Here is a 19,043-nt window from a genome sequence, read left to right as displayed (position 1 = left end):
CACGGGTATGTCCACCACGGAGCCGCAAGGGGGAAGACTTTAGCTCGTGGATGTGCTCTAAGACAGTGTTTCCCTCTGTCAATACCTCCACCAGTCACACACACACACACACACACACACACATACACACCACACACACACACACACACACACACACACACCCACACACCCATGCAGCTGCATTGCAGGTACCAATGACCTCCAACACAAAGTCTCCCCATCAGCCTGAGTCTATATAACACACCCAGAGGAGAGCCCATCCATATGTGTCTGTACATTAAACCTCACAGTCTGGGCTCTCAGCAGTCTGATATTAATGCACAGGCTGTAATTTGGCATTAATATGAATTCAAACTATTAAAATTGATACTTTTTACACTTACACACAGATCGTTTACAGCATTTCTCACATTTCCTCTGCAGTACAAGGAGCATTGTTACAGTATGATACAGATATGAAGGAGCTTTCATTTGGATGTAGAGTTTATATAAGATTTTATTTCTCTCTCCCTTTCTCTCTGTAGGAGCCATATGTGTGTGTTTATATGTGACGTGTTAGCAAGTGCTGTATATTGATGTGATGGGGGTGTGTACACTGCTGGCACTGTGTACTAGGTGGTTACAAGTAATTCCACTCACCTGTAGTCTGCTGGTTTGTTAACGAGGGAGGGTGAGTCGGGAGTGACACTTTCTGTTGACCGCTACACCACATTAGTTTTGCCGTTCCGTACTTTAGCTTGTATATCGTATGAAACATCTGTTCAAGTTGCGCATCGTTAGAAATTAAGAGCAACACTCTCTCTCACTGTCTCTTTCTGCATGTTAACAACCAGTGAAAATCATACTGTTATTGTAAGAATTAACACAGTATCCTTCGACATAATAAAGCTTCTACCTGAGTGCATTAAGTCAGGGGTAATGTTTAGGGCAGGGGTGTCAATCTAATTTCAGTTCAGGGGCCAAATACAGCCCAATTTGATCTCAAGTGGGCCGGACCAGTTAAGTCATAACATAATAACCTATAAAGAAGGACAACTCTGAATTTTTCCCTTTGTTTTAGGGCAAAAAAGTACAAGTACATTCTGTAAATGTTCACATTTAATGAGCTGTCTTTGAACAAAAACATCTGTTGTATTTTTCTCCATGATGAGTCTCATAGTGGGGCGGGGTATTATATTCTGTAAGCCCTGAAACCTGCTGCGAACACACCAAACACTCAGGTTACCCAGTCACCTGACACACCTGAGTGTAATGTTTACTGCAAAAGAACAGAGAGATTATAATAATGAAGAAGGTAAAGTTGACTCTTATGGACCCCTCAGCTCCAGCATCAACAGTTTGCTTGCTGAACAGTGTTGTTAGTGTTAGTAGTGACGGAGCACACCTATGATGTATGCACATATATGGTAAGCATGCACACAATATGTGGCTCCTTTTTTCAAAAAATGTGGATCCACCGCTCCTGTATATACATCAACTTTAGCATTGGATCTTGAAGTGCTCTAAAAAGTCTATAAAATTCAACTGGATTATGCAAACTGAAAATATTCTTTTCAGGTGCACCCTGTCAGCACTATGATTGTATGCAACCCCCAGAGGACAAACCTGAAATAGCAGTTACTTTTATTGAAAAATGTCACTTACTGTTTTCTCTGTCATTTTTTCACTTTGGGAAGTCATCCACGGGCCGGATTGGAACCTCTGGCGGGCCAGTTTTGGCCTGCGAGCCTTAAGTTTGACACCCTTGGTTTAGGGGCTTCACATCGGGTCCTGCTCACCCTGTTGGGATTCTATTTTCCATTCACCATCCGTTCACTATACATTGTCCTGCTTATTACCTGGCCACCAACTGCTGATATGAACAAGTTATAACAACATGTTGATTTAAAGATAATTCAATGATTTAAAAATGATTTATTCACAGGGTAGTGTAGTCCTTTTGATTCTTCAGTCTGCTGTGGTTTCTCATCAGCCTCCTTTCGGACAGGTTAACACTAAACTGAACATTTCATAGAAGGTAACATAAGACAAGGTGAACAAGACTCCTGTAAAATGTTTGTGTTGACATTTCTGTCCTCATTCGGCTCTCCTCCTTCGACGTTGACGCACCTTTAAACATGAAATGAGGCAAATGTCACATCTTCTGACATGGTTGCTTTTATCACCAACACTCGTGGTTTCAGTCGTTCACCACAGAGAGGTTGGGTCATGTGGCACCACAGCCTCCATGGTGGCATGCCAGCTTCCTGGGTGCTCACTAAGGCTGTCTGCTTCAATTTCACACGTCATAAAGCAGGCTCAGCTATAGAGTAGAGGACGACTCCACAGTGCAGCCAGGACTTACAATGCAGCATTGACCCGCTGCATGAAACAAAAAAAAGTGTAATGGTGTCAGCTCTTATTGTCCTTGGCTGTCAGGTTTTGAGAGGTGTCAGTTGCATCACTTCTGATATACTCTGTTAACACTGAATATTACTGAAAGCTCTAAGGATGAGAGGAGTCTCAAATTATTTAAGGCTTCAAGCAACAATTGACCTGTAACATTTGAAGGTAGGTGAGAAATAAAGAAACATCAGGAGGTCGGCTGTACTTAGTGAGAACTGGCCGCCTGTGGTGCCTCAGTGTTTTCTTGTTAGATCAGCTTGTTAGCAGCTCTGCAGCAGCTGCGTCTCATGCCAAGCCCACTGTGGCAGAGGATAATATGAGCTTTAGAGGTTTATGCTTTGTGCATGTTATGCAGTCTGCAAAATGGTTTTGTTGTTTATGCTTGGTCGTTCTGTCTGATGAGGTCCATGTACAGGATACAAAGGTTAAATAAAGGTACAGAGATAGACCCAACAACCAATATCAGGACACTTCGAGTACAGGGTGGGAGTTGCAGGGTAACTTGAGTGCAGTACCGGATACATTACCAAAGATAACGATAACATCAGGACATTACAATTCTAAAATTGGTGAGTTGCAAGACGGTCATAAAATGATACATCACATTATCATAATATGACTGTCGTATGAATGAGAAATGCCCTTAAGAGTGAAGGATTAATGTCATCAGCATCAGCACCACCGTGAGGGTTTATGAAGTAGTGATGCTGTGAGTCAAACTGGAGGGGAAATCTCCTCAAAGAGCTGTTTAGAATTTTTATTAAAAGTCAGGATGTGATTGGCATCCTGACACATGCTGTCCGTCTGCTGTATAAATGTTTTGTCCCAGATCTACACTACCATTCAAACGTTTGGAAACACTTTCTCATTCAAGGGTTCGTATTTATCAGATCAAGATCAATGTAACTATTTTAAACTCTACTGTTATTCAAGCCAAAAAACAACTATAGATAGAGTTAAATTCTCATCCAGGAAGGAAGGAGAAACAAAGCTACGTTGTTTTTTTAGGTAAGAGCTGGTAAAAAGGGATCTGGGGCAGCTATTAAAGCTATAAGTGTTCTTAATTTAAGCATTAGCTGGCAGGAATGTTGTGTTCTGTGCCTAATTGAGTCTTGTGTGGTTTGTCCTGGCGGCAGGGCAACAGAGAAGATCCTGGCCCGAGCACGGCAGCTGGTGGACGTTAAGAAGGAGGATGGATTCTCGGCTCTGCATCTGGCTGCCCTCAACAACCACAGAGACGTCGCCGAGATCCTTGTCAAAGAGGTGAGTTCAAGACGGGAGCCAATCACCTTCCTTAAAATCTGCCCTGCGTTGATTTCCCCCCACATTTTAGGATCTGGTTAAAGAATGAAAACAAAGCTCATCTTGTTGCTTGTCCTGATAATATTACAGAGTTCCTCACCTCCTGCAATACAAAATAAATCTTATCAGATCTCAAACTTTTATGTCACCTCCCCCCTGGCCCAGGAGCTTTGACGAAGCTCACAGTTACTGGTTGTCACTGCTTTGGTGTTTAAATACTCCTACATTCAAAGTGTATGTTTAGGACTGTGTTCATTTTTTGTAGAAAATCTATAATAATAATAATAATAATAATAATAATAATAATAATAATAATAATAAATAAATTTTATTTAAAAGTGCCTTTCTCAGCACTCAAGAACACTTTACAGAGGGATTAAAAACACAAAAAATAAAATAACACAATAAAATATGATAAGAAAATGTCAAAAGGTGAATATTAAAGGTGGAGGTTTGGGTTGATGTAATGCTTAGTATGTACACAATTTCTTCCCAGAACAGAACTGGATAAAGACCAAATTTAAAAATAAAAGTGACTGTGATTTTCATAGATCTCCTTGGTGAGATTGAGAACTGTTACCATTATTGTTTAGGGCTGTCAACGAATATTCTAAATTCGAATATACATTCGAATATTTAAAAAAAACGGAGATTCGATTGTGAGAATTAATATTCGACTGTGGAAAAAAACACATTGGCGGCTGCTTTGCGAGTGGGCGCACTGCATGACGGGTCAGGGACAGGTCACAGGAGTCACACATGCACAGCGTGAAGCAGACTGCAGAGAGAAATCCTTCCGTCCCCGGATCCTCAGTGCGCTCTGAACGCGTCTTTTCCTCCGCTGGGAATACAGTGAATAAAAAGAGATCGGGCCTCTTCACACCGACTGTCTTGTGTTTTTGGCAAATAACCTGTCAGGCCTAAGACCCTACATTGACAGTGGACTAAAAGAGCCCGACAATCAGTGACACTGGGATAAAATACAGTTTTTCCTCTCTTTTTTTATACAAGCGCCAAGAATGTAAGTGGACTACTTTTTCGTTTTTAACTTAAATTAATGTGAATAATATTTGCTTCAATCACTGAAAGAAGCCTGCCTATATTAGGGACAAGAGTCGGGACCTTTAATTGCTCGCACAGGTCTTGTTCAGCACTCACTCAGCGCACTGCGCACAGAGAGAGGGGGCGAGCGAGCGAGTGAGCGAGAGGTCTCCAGTCTTAAAAGTGTTACGGTATAGACCATCAGGTCATTTACTTGTTTTGTAATGTGTAGGTATGTTTTAGGCATGTTATATCTTAAATAAAAACACATATACAAGTAGTTATCTTTTTGTATTAGTTTGTCCACCTGTTATTGACGTAATGCGCAAATATAGATATTCGAATGGTTCGAACCTATGGTTTTTTTTAGAGTGAATATTCGAACGTCATATTGGAGCAATTTTGACAGCCCTATTATTGTTATTTTCTTTTCTTGTATTCGTAAACTTATTTTTACGGACTGATTTGGAGTGTAAGGGCTGTTTCATTCATGTACAGGATGTAGGGGAAACAGTGGAGAGACATATGGATTCACAGAAGGATTAGGGGAAGTGTGTGGAGGAGTATATACCTCACCTTGTTATCAGTCAGTTCTTCATGTTTTGTTTTTCCTTTTATTTTCTTGTATAATGTTTTTTTTATTAAGAAAGGAGGGAAAATAGAAAGTAGAGAAGAGGTTATATCTATCCATCCATCCATCTTCCTCCACTTATCCGGTCCCGGTCGCAGAGGCAGCGGTCTCATCAGGGAAGCCCAGGCGCTCCTCTCCTGGTCACTTCCACCAGCTCTTCTTGGAGGACACTGAGGTGTTCCCAGGCCAGCTGAGAGATATAATCTCACCATGCCCAAAACACCTCCCCAGGGAGACGTCCGGGAGGCATCCTGACCAGATGCCCGAACCACCTCACCTGGCTCCTCTTGATGCGGAGGGGCAGCGCCTCTTCCAAATGTCTGAGCTCCTAACCCTATCTCTAAGGCCAAGCCCAGACACCCTGCGGAGAAAGCTCATTTCGGCCGCTTATATTCACGATCTTGTTCTTTCAGTCACTACCCACAGCTCGTGACCATAGGTGAGGGTTGGAACGTAGATTGACCAGTAAATTGAGAGCTTTGCCTTCTGGCTCAGCTCTCTCTTCACCAAAACAGACCGGTACAGCGTCCGCATCACTGCAGACGCTGCACCGATCCGTCTGTCAATCTCACGCTCCCTCTTCCTCTCACTCGTGAACAAGACCCTGAGTTTCTTAAACTCTCCTCTGACCTGGAGTGGGCAAGCCACCCTTTTGCGACTGAGAAGAGACAAAAAATCTCACTCAATATCTGTGCCAAGTCCCTCCTTAACTTCCTGGTTCTTAAGGAAGCTGTGAAATACTTGAAATGCACCCTGCTAGTTTTGATTTCTCACATATCAAGTTAACCATCCTGTACTCTGTCTTCTGCAGGGACGCTGTGACATCAACATCCGCAACAACCGCAACCAGACGCCTCTGCAGCTGGCGGTGACGCAGGGCCACACGGAGCTGGTGCAGCTGCTGGTGGATGAAGGTGCCGATGTCAACATGGAGGACGAGGACGGCGACACGGCCATGCACGTCGCTCTCCTCCGCCCACAGCTCGCCAATGTTATGCTCAGCCCAGCGGTGGGAACCAGCAGCACGGAGGAGAGCAGTGAGGGCTGCTCGACCCCATCCCTCTACTGCAGGGTGAGAGCTGATGGAGATAACTTGTGATAATATACTTAATTTATATATAAGGAAAGGAAACTTTTCCTTGCTACTGTTCTTTATCGAGCTTGTGGACGATATGGCTGTCAACAAATATCTATATTTGGTTTCTGTATTCAAGCAGAATCCAAAGTACTCCTCCGGTCAGATTTAGATTTGTTTCTGGTATTTTTCTGGTCCTGTTGACTGACCTCATCATTCAAAGGTGCTCTGAGGTGACTGCAGCTGTTTACCGACACATTAACACTGAATTCTTGGTATTGTTTGGACTGAATGAGCCAAAGAAGGAGAACACAATTTTCCAGACGCGTGACCGAATAACAGCTGAACAGAGACTGATAAGTGTGTTACCACTGAGCAAAGGTTACAAATAAGATTATGCACAACAAACATATGCACAACAAACATAGAACCAAGGGATGATTAAACACTCAACAAGGAGTAAATATAGGTTAGATGAGGGGCAAACAGACTTTACAAGCTAGCTGAGGACTGAAGGTGGGTTAAATTGATTAGTGTAGTCTTAAGGAGGAAAAAAACAGACTTATAGCAGGATAAATTAAGACTTGAGGGATAGATGGACTTAATATAAAAGCAGGAAGTGCATGGTAAACAAAAACACGGCCTGTAAATGTAATGTTTATAGTCGGGGGTTAATCTAGGATAAAGCAGCTGGCTGTATTAAGTAAATTAAGAGTGAAAGGTTGGAGGAGGGAGAAGAAGTCTTTAGGTTAAGGGTTAACTGAGGAGAAAGGTCTGTGATGTGTAAACAGGGGAGGGTTGGGGTTAAGCCAAGAGAAACTTATCAGATAGGAGAGCACTTAAGGATACTCTTATATCAGTTAGAGCTTGTTTTTACTTCTGTTCATTGTCCTGAGAAAACAGAACATTTCAAACATTCAATTAATTTATTTTCTTCGCCATTTTTTGAACTCATTCTGGATGATTTTCTTCAAATTGGATAAGAACAAAATTCAAATATTGTGCGTCTGTACTTTGGAGAGAGCGGAGTATCAAAAGGTTTAACTTAGGGATATAAGGAAACACTCAACCCACGATTTGATTCCAATCCCGATTTTTGGTTCACTCACAATTCTCTACTGATTTAAAAAAAAAAACTGGATCTAACTCCAAATTTTAATAATTATTATTTTATTTCAATTCGCAGATATGGACAGTTGCAATATATATTTTTTCTCTTATATTTATTTGTATACAAAGTCATCCTTTTTCATTTTTAAGGTGTGTTGTAACTCAAATAAAACCACTGCACACTTTTTTTCAGCACCTTGCAAAAAAACTGAAAATGGCTGCACAAAAATACCTTGTTGGAAAACTTCGGAAAAATTATAAGAAATGGAAAGTGAACGATTCCCAAATGAAATGATTAAATATTAAAACAAATAAGGTCAATCTCTTTTGCTTAATGAATATCAGGGAAAGCCAAAATGCTGCCATCCCTCAGACTGTAAACACAAAGGTGCATTCTGAACTGCTCGGTCTTCACCTGCTGCCTCCATGTCTGTTACGCTCGACTCAGCTAGTGACGAGAGAGCAGCGCAAGAGACTTCATGATGTTGAATAAGTGGAGTGAAATGCAGATAGCGCCTTCTACTGTTTAAAAATAATATCACTATACAGATTTTGTTGAATCGATTTTAATCTGTATTTACTTTTTACCGTCTTGTGATATATCCTTACATCCCTAGTCTAAACTGTGGGTCATAACGCCAAAACAACAAAAGTGAAAGACTCTAATATGCTGAAAGTTGTATGTTGATTTATTGTAGTCATTACATTTTTGATCCTAACAATCTTATCTCAAGACACAAAACACTCTTCATTAGATGATTTACAGGGACCAAACAGGAATCCACCATGAGCAAGCACTTGATAACATCTTGAAACAGTTGCAAACATCTTCATTTGCAACACCTCTCACTCTACGCATCATGATACTACCTACTGTTAACTAAAGAGATGATAAGAGCAGCTTCGAACACGTGCTGAAGGTCGTCAGATTTTAAGAAAGCTAACTGTGTCACGGATCAGAGTTATGATGTCGCAGAATCTCTCTCTCTATGTGTCCCCGTTATGCCTTAAAAAAGAGGTGCAGGTTAAACAGCACTCATATTCATCATTAAGAAACCTTCACTCTGAGCTTCATATGAGCTCTTGCAGCTTATCACTGTTACATCACACCATGTAGATATCATTGAGGAACGTCCTTTCCAATCTACATGACCGCAAACACTGCAGCCTCTACTTAGTATCCTGGGCACCTGCCAAACCAACAGACACATAACACATATACGCATGCACACACACACACACACACACACACACACACACACACACACACACACACACACACACACACACACACACAGATCCTTTGTAGGTGGCTAGACTTAAGTGCTCAGGGCTGTTTTGTCCGCTGTCAGCAGATGAGTTATTGGGCGAGTTCTTCAGCTGATTAGATTTAGTTGATGTTTCAGCCTGAGAAGGATTGTGTTGGTTTTAATTTAATTACCTTTTTGTTTTTATAATCAGCCTGTCCTTGGCTGCTAATTATCCTCACTGCTTATCCCTATTATGAGCATGTTTGTAGATTAAGGTCTGCATCAAAATCCTGTTTGTTCTAACTCTTCTTCTTTCTTTTGTTGTTCCCACCCTCGATTCCCCGCATCATCCTCCTGTTTGTTTACAGCTGAACGCTTCAGGTCTTCTCGGGAACACAGAGCTGAGTGTCGGCGCAGCAATCGCTTGTTTTCTAGCGCAGGAGGGAGCTGACATCAACTACGCCAACCACAAGGGCAAGAGTCCCCTGGACCTGGTGGCAGAGAGCACCATGATGCAGCTCATCAAGAGCTTCTCTGAGAAACACAGGTACAAGCCTGGAACAACGAGGGTTACATTCATGAACAGCTGTAGAGTTGAAAAAGGCTTGTGGTGTGTGTGTGGTGGTTTGTAGTAACAGCTGTGTGTTGTCTGCCAGGTTGCAGCGTCTGCAGGCCATCACATGTGGACAGGGTCTGAGCAGTGCCAGCCTGCGGAGGGTCCACACTACACCAAACACGATGACAAACCTGGTTCTTCCCACACCGCCCGGGCCCAGTGAATGCCTCATCTGCTCTGAGCTGGCTCTGCTGGTTCTCTTCTGTCCCTGCCAGCACAGTGTGGCCTGTGAAGGTGGGTGGAAGCCTGGAGTTAGAGAAGGGGTGTGATGATGAAGCCAATGGCAGCAAAGGGCCAAACTGTGATCACTTACTTTGTGTGTGAACAAATAAGAGAGAATGAAACACTCCATGTGAAAGCTTCAAATTACCTCACTGTTGTGGTTTGATACCTAGGCGCTCTAAAGGTGGATATATGTAGAGGCAATCTATACACTTAGCTTAGCTCTCCTCATCATGCATTAAACAGTTCATGAGTGATTCATGTGAACACCTTGGCAGCAGTTGTTTGGACCTCCTTTCAGGGCCATCAATTTGCCGTTCTGGCATCAGTCTCAGACGAGGTCTGGTTCTACAGTCTCTGACTACACAAGGTTCATAAATATACATTAAAATGATACCACAGGTTTGGCTATCAATAATATTGAATATTGTCGTGATTGAACCGTTAAGAATTCTCCTTTAATGTGTGCCAAATATCATCAGTGTTAGAATTTACAGACCTTTTTTTATCTCTAATTTCACTAATTTATATAAAGTTCAAAGGGAAACCTAGCTTTACTTCACCATTATACTATGGTGCAGGGGAAAATAAATACATCACATATAACATATATAGTTTTTAATTCACCACCCCACACCATAGACTGTATAAATAATGGACGTAGTATACGTGACGTCACCCATCTGTTTCTGAAGTGCTGTTTTGAAGCCAATCCTCAGCGGCGCCATATTGGAAATGCTGAACTCAACCTAACTTCAGTCAAGCTAGTGTGAGGTAAAGAGGCGGGCTTTGAGCCTCCTAGCCAACAGCTACAGTGTTCACGCCTGTCAATTAAGTCAGCTGTGCCTCTCATAATGGAAGACTCGTAATCTTAATATCTTATAAATTGCGGCTTTATGAAAAAATTGACCCCCCTACAGTGTGTGCTGATAGAGAGATGAGCTAGACTACATTCATTTTTGTACGAGGCTGTGAACATGTTTATTTCTGCTGTAAAGATCATCTTTTTTTAATTGGTGTGTATGTGGTTTCCAGTTCTTCCGGAGCCAGCCTCAAGCGGATCCTCAATGAACTGCAGTTTTTAGCACTTCCGCATTGGCCTCATATTTTTAGACCGGAGGTTGCTGCTTGCTCCACTCACAGTTTAAAGAACTCATTTTACCCTTCCTACTCTTTAAGAAGACTCTCATTACACATACACATAAAGTTCTTCTGTGGTGTTTGATGTGACAGACTGATTACACATTACCTCCACCTACTGGCCTGGCGTGCTGATATGAGTGCTTTAAACCGTTTCTGCATTCTCATGTGGGCGAACGTTTTTTGAAAGAGAGAACAAAACTGTACATGAAAATATCTATTTATGTGTGGACCTATCGTAAATGTGTATTGTCATTTGAATCATATTTGCTCTGTGTCTCCATGCTGACCTCATCCTTGTCTTGACAGAATGCGCCCATCGAATGAAGAAATGCATCAAATGCCAAGTCACAATCACCAAGAAGATTAGACAAGGTAAGAGGACTGCTCTGATTCAGGTTCTGTGGGATGAACTAAAAGAAAGAAATCAACAGTAAAGTTTCAAAAAGATGGATAAGGGAAAAACACTCACTACATGTATTCAACTCTGATGATGAGCTGAACAGTAAATGTGCATGTACAGTGTATAGTTTTTAATAAAAGTCACAAGCACACTGAATTTTTTCTGTCATGCAGGTATCAAAGAAATTACATTCAAATCATTCTGATTTCACAAACCAGATCTTCAGTTTTAAGGTTCAGAGATTAAAATACCTCTGTGTTGAGGATAAGCCACAGACTGAATGTCAGATATTTTGAGACTTACTTATTCTGTGGTCAGTTGTTGTTGAATAAAACCTTGAATTATGTAAACTAGTGGCACTATGAAATCAGGAAAGTGGCTTCAGTTGGCATCATTAACCTGCAGTTATTAAACGTCTGTGAAGCAGCTCTTCCTTGCTCTAACACCACATATGTTGATGACCCTCCTCCTCCTCCTCCTTCTCCTCCTCCTCCTCCTCCTCCTCCTCCTCCTCCTCCTCCTCCTCCTCCTCCTCCTCCACAGACCAAACAGAGGTGGACTGCAGCCCCGGCACCGAGAACTCAGAGCAGCACAACCTGCTGGAGCAGCTGCAGTCTCGCTATCGGCAGATGGAGGAGCGGATCACCTGCCCCATCTGCATCGACAACCACATCAAGCTGGTCTTCCAGTGCGGACACGCCTCCTGCATCGACTGCAGTGCCGCGCTCAAGACCTGCCCCATCTGCCGGCAGACCATCAGAGAGCGCATCCAGTTATTCGTCTGAGCTCCTCTGTCCTCTCGGCTCCTAAACACCCAAAGAGGATGTCAGAGGGGGGACCGGGGGTGAAGTGGGAGGGCAGCTGTTACATTTGAAGACCCTGTGACTTTTGTCTGCCTGTCACACCCTCCTGCTCCCCTGCCCTCCACTCGAACTTTACTACATGACGCTGTGTTACATCGCTGAGAGTCCACTGTTACATTTTCAGAAGTTCCCCCTTTTGATCAGCACAGACAGGAACACGGTGATGACTTTTACAGCGTCTGAACTGATGTTCCACCGAGCCCCGACGGGAAGCAGACGAGCGGAAAGTTTGAGGTGATGCTGCCGCTCAGAAGAGTCTGAGTGATTAGCCGGGGAAAAGGTCCCCACACTTCTTCGCCCGCTCAGCCTCCACCTTCTGTAATCTGTCCTCTCTTTGCTGCTTTAAGTGGATGTCTGTTACCCATAATCCTCTCTGGCTGTCTGGCCTCCTCTGTTTACACGGCTGCGTAGAAACAGTCCTGTCTTCTCGCCCCTCGGCCTGTCCTGTGAATTATGTTTGCTCTCATTTGTACCAATCTCTTAATAATCAGTGTTAGTCTCTGCAGAGGGAGTTGGTATAACTAAAGGCTCTCTATATAGTCCCCGGCCACTCGCCTGTATGCAAGGGGGAAATACACACTATATATGCATGAAGATATGCATATTGTAAAGCTGAAAATGACTGTGTTGTCATGGGTGGTTTGTTGTCGTCAGTGTTTTATTTCTCTCTGGTTACATTTGTGGTTTTTAATGTACCCATAAGTACAGATTTTATTTATGTGTGAAAGGTGGTGTTATGTAGTAATGTCCTTTTTAAGTTGGTGTTTACTCAGCAAAGATCTTTTTGTTTGTATTGAATTTCACCCCAAGCCTATGTCCTCTACTCAGGGTATCAAATCATTGAAAGCACTTGTGATATCCATAAAGGTTAATGACCGCCCCCTCCACACACACACACGCACACACACACGCACGCACACACACACACACACACACACACACACACACACACACACACACACACACACACACACACACACACACACACACACACACACACACGTCCAGCATTACACAGCTACAGTGCTTTGGATCATTTTATTGAGGGGTCGCCTAAAAGAAAAGGTCAGTCACTCAAATCAGCAGAAGAAACCGTCAGTTCACTTTTAACACTCAAGATGCAGAAACGTTTCTGCGAAAGGACTCACATTCTTCTTCTTCTTCTGCTGCTCCTTCTTCTTCTCAGAATCCCAGAAGCATCCCAGAGGCAGCAGTCAGCTCTTTATGTTGTTAAGTTGAAACAGAGAGCAGTGTGTTGGTTTGCCTGTTTGTGTCTGAAGAGCAGCGTCTGTGGGTTGTAGAGACCGGCGTGCGGTTCAAAGGGGAATCCTTGTGTTCAGTGTTTTATCCACCACATGTATTGTAAGATATAGAATCAGAAGGGCAAAAACATGAACTAGTCATCATGTCGCACCTCTAGCTCCACGTCTCCTTCCCTCGTCTAGTCACGTCAGAAAACCCTCCGCCTTTTCCCCCTCTCTAGTTCTGGATTGTACATCATCTTCATCCTCTCTAATGTGTTGATGTGTTTTCTTGAAGGGCTTATGCATATAAGAAAAAAATACTATTTTAATCTTTATTTAATTTTATTTTCTATGATAAACTTCCAGAGACAGGAGGGGTTTTCTTTTCTCTTTTCGATCCCAAATTTTGGGAGAGCCAATGTTAAAGATGTACATTTGAATGTCGGGGAAAAAAATGTATCCTGTCTCACTCTGCCTTTTTTTATGTGTAAAGATTAAAAGATGTAAGAGGCTGGAGCTGGAGCGGCTGAGATGTGTTTACCAAGAGGTTTACTCTGAGGAAAGAACTTTTACATCAGTGCCAAATCGCATGAGGATGTGCATGGGCATGCACGCCCGAATTTATCTAGACACACTACGCTAAACCCCTCCAAGCTCAACGAGGGATCAATTATTCCAGCAGTGTTAATAAACGAAAAGCAAACTTTCAAATTTGATTTTAATTCAGAGGTGTTAACTCTGCACACTTGGTTCCTGGTGTTAGCAGTGAACTTTTAGAATCGTATCAGTCCCATATTGTTTGGAGCTTTTTACAAGTATATATATTTATATTTTATGAGACGCTATCAATCAAAGGACGAGTTTCTTATACAAAATTCAACATTTAAAGGATTGTGCGATGCTGTTCTGAGTTAAGACGGATTTAAAGGCAAAGGCAATAATGTTTTGGAAACCTGTGGAAGATGTCGGAGTTCTTTCTTTTGTCCCTCTGAAGGAGGCGGCTGTGAGGGCGGGAAACAATTTATGTATAAAAACACTATCAAAGCAGCAAATGTTACTCTTGGTGTTTGTACAGTTCAGCTCTTGGAGTTCTGATGTTGGCCTTACTGTCCATTCCTCCTCTGTTGATGTTTTTTCAGTTGTATTCTGTACAAAAATATTTTGCAATAAATATGGAACTGTTTTATAAGGACTTGGTTTAGACTCCTTTTTATTTGTTGTTGTTTTGTTGTAGTTATGTGCTGAAGAGAAGTCCTGTGGAAACACTTCATCATATTATATTCGTCTCACTCGTGACCTGCTGTGACCTTGTGCTATCTCCCATCACTGACGTGGTGTTCTTTAGAGCCTGAGGTACATTTTTAGTCCCACAAAGAAGCACCCGTTTTCAGTTTTAATGGTTTAAAACAGAAAAGGAGGCCCTGTGGCTCCTGGCAGTTAAAACTGCACTCCTCCTGCACAGAGGCTACAGCCCTGCGTTTAACTTTCACCTTCAGCCTTTTGTCCCATGTCATTCCTCACTGTCTCCTGCCTGTTTTGTCCTATTGGATCAGTATAAGGGCCTGAAAAAGCCAGAGAGGAATCTTAGTTAACAGATTCTGACACAGCTCAGAAATGTCGTAACATCTGTGTGCTTGTCTCATTTTATCGGTCAGTACTTTTTCTTTTCTTTCACACCTTCAAGTATTTCTGAAACATCTTTCATAAAGAACAGGACCATCAAAACCAACCTCTGTAGTTATTCTTTGCTTCTTTCTTTTTAGAGAAATATTACATCACTTCCTGACCTATTTTGCATTCCCACCCTCCTCCAGATCTCCTCTGGAAAGGAAATGAGCAGCGGAGCAGGTTTGTGTTTGCTGTAACCCTTTTAGTCTCGCTGGTATCAGTGCAGCGTCTCCAGTTAAATGCTGCTGTGTGCCACTTCTTAGTCCTAATTGTCTTACAGCTCAGATGGCTTTGGCATATGACTCAGCGCTTTAGCAGTGACGTCCTCTCTGGGGACAGACAGCTTTGAACACTGTGGGGAACCACAATACAAAAACAATCTAAAAAAGATCTGTTACTGTGACACGATTTACAGAGCTGAACAGGAACCAGGTCAAAGAATTGGATTCATTTGCTCATTCATTCATTCACTCACTCATTCATTCATTCATGGATGTGCTTTGTTTGTATAAAGAGCAGTATGCAGAAGTCTGACAGGTTATTGTTTAGCTTTCCCAAATAAAATATATTTCTGTATTTGATCAAATAAAAAATAAAAAGTTGTATCAGGACATCCACACATCAACAGCTCTGACTCCCTTTACTGATTTATAAACCAACTCTAAACCTACCTGTTAAAAAAAAGCCTACAACACATGACCTCTACTCCCTCCCCACCTCACTTTTTGTTTTGCTTTGCTTTGTTTTTATTTATTTATTTTATTTATTTGCCCTTTATTTAAAGCGTCTTTGGGTACCTTGAAAAGTGCTATATAAGTCGTATCAATTATTATTATCATTATTGTTGTTGTTGTTGTTGTTGTTGCTGTTATTTATTTATTTTTATTATCATCTTCACTGGTCAAAGTACTGTCCACAGTATGATCTGAATCCCTCTGAAGGCAGACACATGTTCCAGAAGTTACAACATATATGTACTGCTCTTCAGTTACCTGCTTTCATGTGATCTTTGAGATATCCATGGAGTTACATGGAATAGTACTGAATAACCACAGACAAGCCTACATATCTGAGTATAAACAGTAATGTTTGTGAAATTAAAATGTGTCACAGTTGTCTCATACATCCACATAAATTCCTGTATCTAGAGTCAAATCATGAAGTGTGAATGTAAAGGCTGATAATGTTCATGATGGACACTTTGAGGGATATAAATTCTCCAGAAGAATAAATATGTTCCACATCAGCAGTTATAAATGTGAGAGCTGCATGGGCACAGGTTGACCTTGCAGTTTCAGCACACGCCCCATAAAGAGAGGTCATATCCTTGGTATGGTTCAACTCCAGGCCACAACCATCCGCTGCATGTCCTCCCTCCCTCTCTACTCCTGACACTCCTCAGCTGTCCTACATGATTAAGTAAGTTACAATCATAGTTCAACATTTTCCTTAAACTGAGTCAAGAAAGACTTTGAAACATTTAATTTTTTCTGAATATGTTCATGTTTTATGCATCCTGAATTTGAACCCCAGTCTACATGGAGCTGTTATTTAGTCCAGCTGGTGAGTCAGAGGAGCAGTGTGTGAACAGGATCAGAATCAGAATCAGAATCAGAATCAGAATCAGCTTTATTCGCCAAGTATGCTTGAACACACAAGGAATTTGACTTTGGTAAACTGTGCTCTCTTTGTACAAGGCAGAATAGGAATAAGAATAAGAACTACAATAGAAAATAAAATGAAAATATAATAACAATAACCTTAGCTATAAATACAAAGAAACAACAAATAGCTTGACTAATATGTACAGGCTAAAATAATATGATAAAGTGCAGTGGTGAGTTGCAGAGGTAGTTTTACATTATAAAATAGAAGTTAAATAATACAAAAAATAGAAATATGGAATTCTGCTTGAGAATTGTTGCATTGTATATCTACATGTATATTTACAGAGAGTATTTATCTGACAGGTATGACACTGTTATGGTTTAGTGTTCATCAGAGTGACAGCCTGGGGGAAGAAACTGTTCTTATGGCGGGTTGTTTTGGCGCACAGTGATCTGTAGCGCCTGCCGGAGGGGAGGAGTTTGAAGAATTTGTGTCCAGGGTGTGAGGGGTCAGCGGTAATGCTCCCTGCCCGTTTCCTGGCCCGGGACCGGTACAAGTCCTGGATGGGGGGCAGGTCGACACCGATGATTTTCTCTGCAGTCCTTATAGTCCGCTGCAGTCTGTGTTTGTCTAGTTTGGTTGCAGAGCCAAACCAGACAGTGATGGAGGTACACAGAACAGACTGGATGATGGAGGTGTAGAACATGATCAGCAGCTCCTGAGGCAGGTTGAACTTCCTGAGCTGACGCAGGAAGTACATCCTCTGCTGGGCCTTTTTTCTGATTGTGTCTATGTGGGAGGTCCACCTCAGGTCCCGGGAAATAGTGGATCCCAGGAACCTGAAAGAGTCCACAGTAGACACAGTGCTGTTCAGGATGGTGAGGGGGGGGAGTGGGGGGGGGCTTCTCCTGAAGTCCACTGTCATCTCTACCGTCTTGAGCGGGTTCAGCTCCAGATGGTTCTGACTACACCAGAGGGCCAGCTGTTCCACCTCCTGTCTGTAAGCAGACTCGTCTCCGTCCTGGATGAGAGCACCATCTAGTGGCAGATAATAAACCACAGGGTGAGTAATATTGTTTACTGCAGTGTTGCTTTAATGATTATAATCTCACCACTCAACAAACCACATTAAAACACACACACACACACACACACACACACACACACACACACGCACGCGCGCGCGCGCGCACGCACGCACGCACGCACACACACACACACACACACTCACACACACACACACACACACACACACACCCACACACACACAAATCCCTGATGAATAATGAGAGATTTTTTATAAGCCTTCTTGTTGTTGATTGCTGCAGAGCTTTCACCAATAGACACTCTCTGAATGATTTACATCTATGTGATGTAAATGAGTATAAAGTGTGTGAAGCTAGGAGACATTTTTAATAGATAGGAGAACAGAAGAGCAAAAGAGGCAGAATATTAAAACACACACAGAAAACATAAAATAAAATAATCTTGATAGAAATTATGAGAGAAGTCTCTTCTGGTTGAACTGTTTTCCTCTTCTCTTCCTCTTCTGCTTCAAGTTTTCTTCAGAATATGGATTAAATGCCTTTATGTCATTTTCTTTGTGTATTTACATTAAGGAAGTTCACCTTAATAATACACAATCATATCTCCACTTCATGTTTGTGTTTAGTCCAGATGGTAATGTGTGTACATTTTGTTTGTAAGGTTTGGCGTCTGTGCAGCATTGTTTTTCTTTATGCAAAACTAACATGATGAATTTGTGTGTAAGAATAACAATTATATAAATCCCCAAAACATAAATGTTGTTCTTTTTCTTCAAGTTTTTTGGTATTTATATCAAAAGATCCTTTTAGATTTGTGCTAAAACTTAAGAAGAATATCACAATGACATTTAACCCCTGTGGAAGTTTAGATGCTTTCATCACCTTTAGAGAGAGAGAGAGAGAGAGAGAGAGAGAGAGAGAGAGAGAGAGAGAGAGAGAGAGAGAGACAGAGAGAGAGAGAGAGAGAGAGAGAGAGAGAGAGAGAGAGAGAGAGAGAGAGAGAGAGAGAGAGACAGAGAGAGAGAGAGAGAGAGAGAGAGAGAGAGAGAGAGAGAGAGAGAGAGAGAGAACAGCCTCAGTCTCAGGGGACCCACAGGGGGCGCTCTTGCTCACAGAGCTTCTCTTGGACGTCATGAAGCCTGTGGCTATCAGCACACTGTTTCCTCTGTATCTTGGTATCAGCTCTCGTGCAGCATATTCTCATCAATGCTGAGTTTTTCCTGGTCCTGAATCATCTTCACGTGTCCTTGTGAACATAAACACAATGTTGTTTAAAATGTTCAGGTTGACGTCACATTCAGAGAACTGCAGGCTGAGATTTAAATATGACACATAAAGTAACTCAGTAGGTCAACATGAGGTGGTCTTCATTATAATGTTTATGTCGATTACTTTAGGTTACACTGCAGGTCCGTCAGCGCTGCTCTAGTTTACCTTAC

General features: G+C 42.0%; 1 protein-coding gene across 4 annotated transcripts in view; it reads left to right on the top strand.

Annotated features, from left to right (window-relative positions):
• The window catches only part of mib2 (mindbomb E3 ubiquitin protein ligase 2), a 72,313-nt gene extending 57,839 nt beyond the window's left edge, over nt 1-14,474 (top strand). For all 4 annotated transcript variants that reach the window (XM_034695997.1, XM_034695999.1, XM_034695998.1 and 1 more), the window contains exons 14-19: nt 3,522-3,648; nt 6,171-6,431; nt 9,163-9,341; nt 9,451-9,644; nt 11,082-11,147; nt 11,719-14,474. In XM_034695997.1, the coding sequence (XP_034551888.1) occupies nt 3,522-3,648; nt 6,171-6,431; nt 9,163-9,341; nt 9,451-9,644; nt 11,082-11,147; nt 11,719-11,960 (1,069 nt within the window). In that variant the 3' untranslated portion in view covers nt 11,961-14,474. The remainder of the gene's footprint in view (nt 1-3,521; nt 3,649-6,170; nt 6,432-9,162; nt 9,342-9,450; nt 9,645-11,081; nt 11,148-11,718) is intronic.
• Nucleotides 14,475-19,043: the final 4,569 nt, after the last annotated feature.

This window comes from Notolabrus celidotus, chromosome 11, assembly GCF_009762535.1.
Source record: "Notolabrus celidotus isolate fNotCel1 chromosome 11, fNotCel1.pri, whole genome shotgun sequence".
NCBI classification, from domain to species: domain Eukaryota; kingdom Metazoa; phylum Chordata; class Actinopteri; order Labriformes; family Labridae; genus Notolabrus; species Notolabrus celidotus.
Note: the sequence above shows the minus strand (reverse complement) of the source record. Positions and strands in the feature narration are given on the sequence as shown.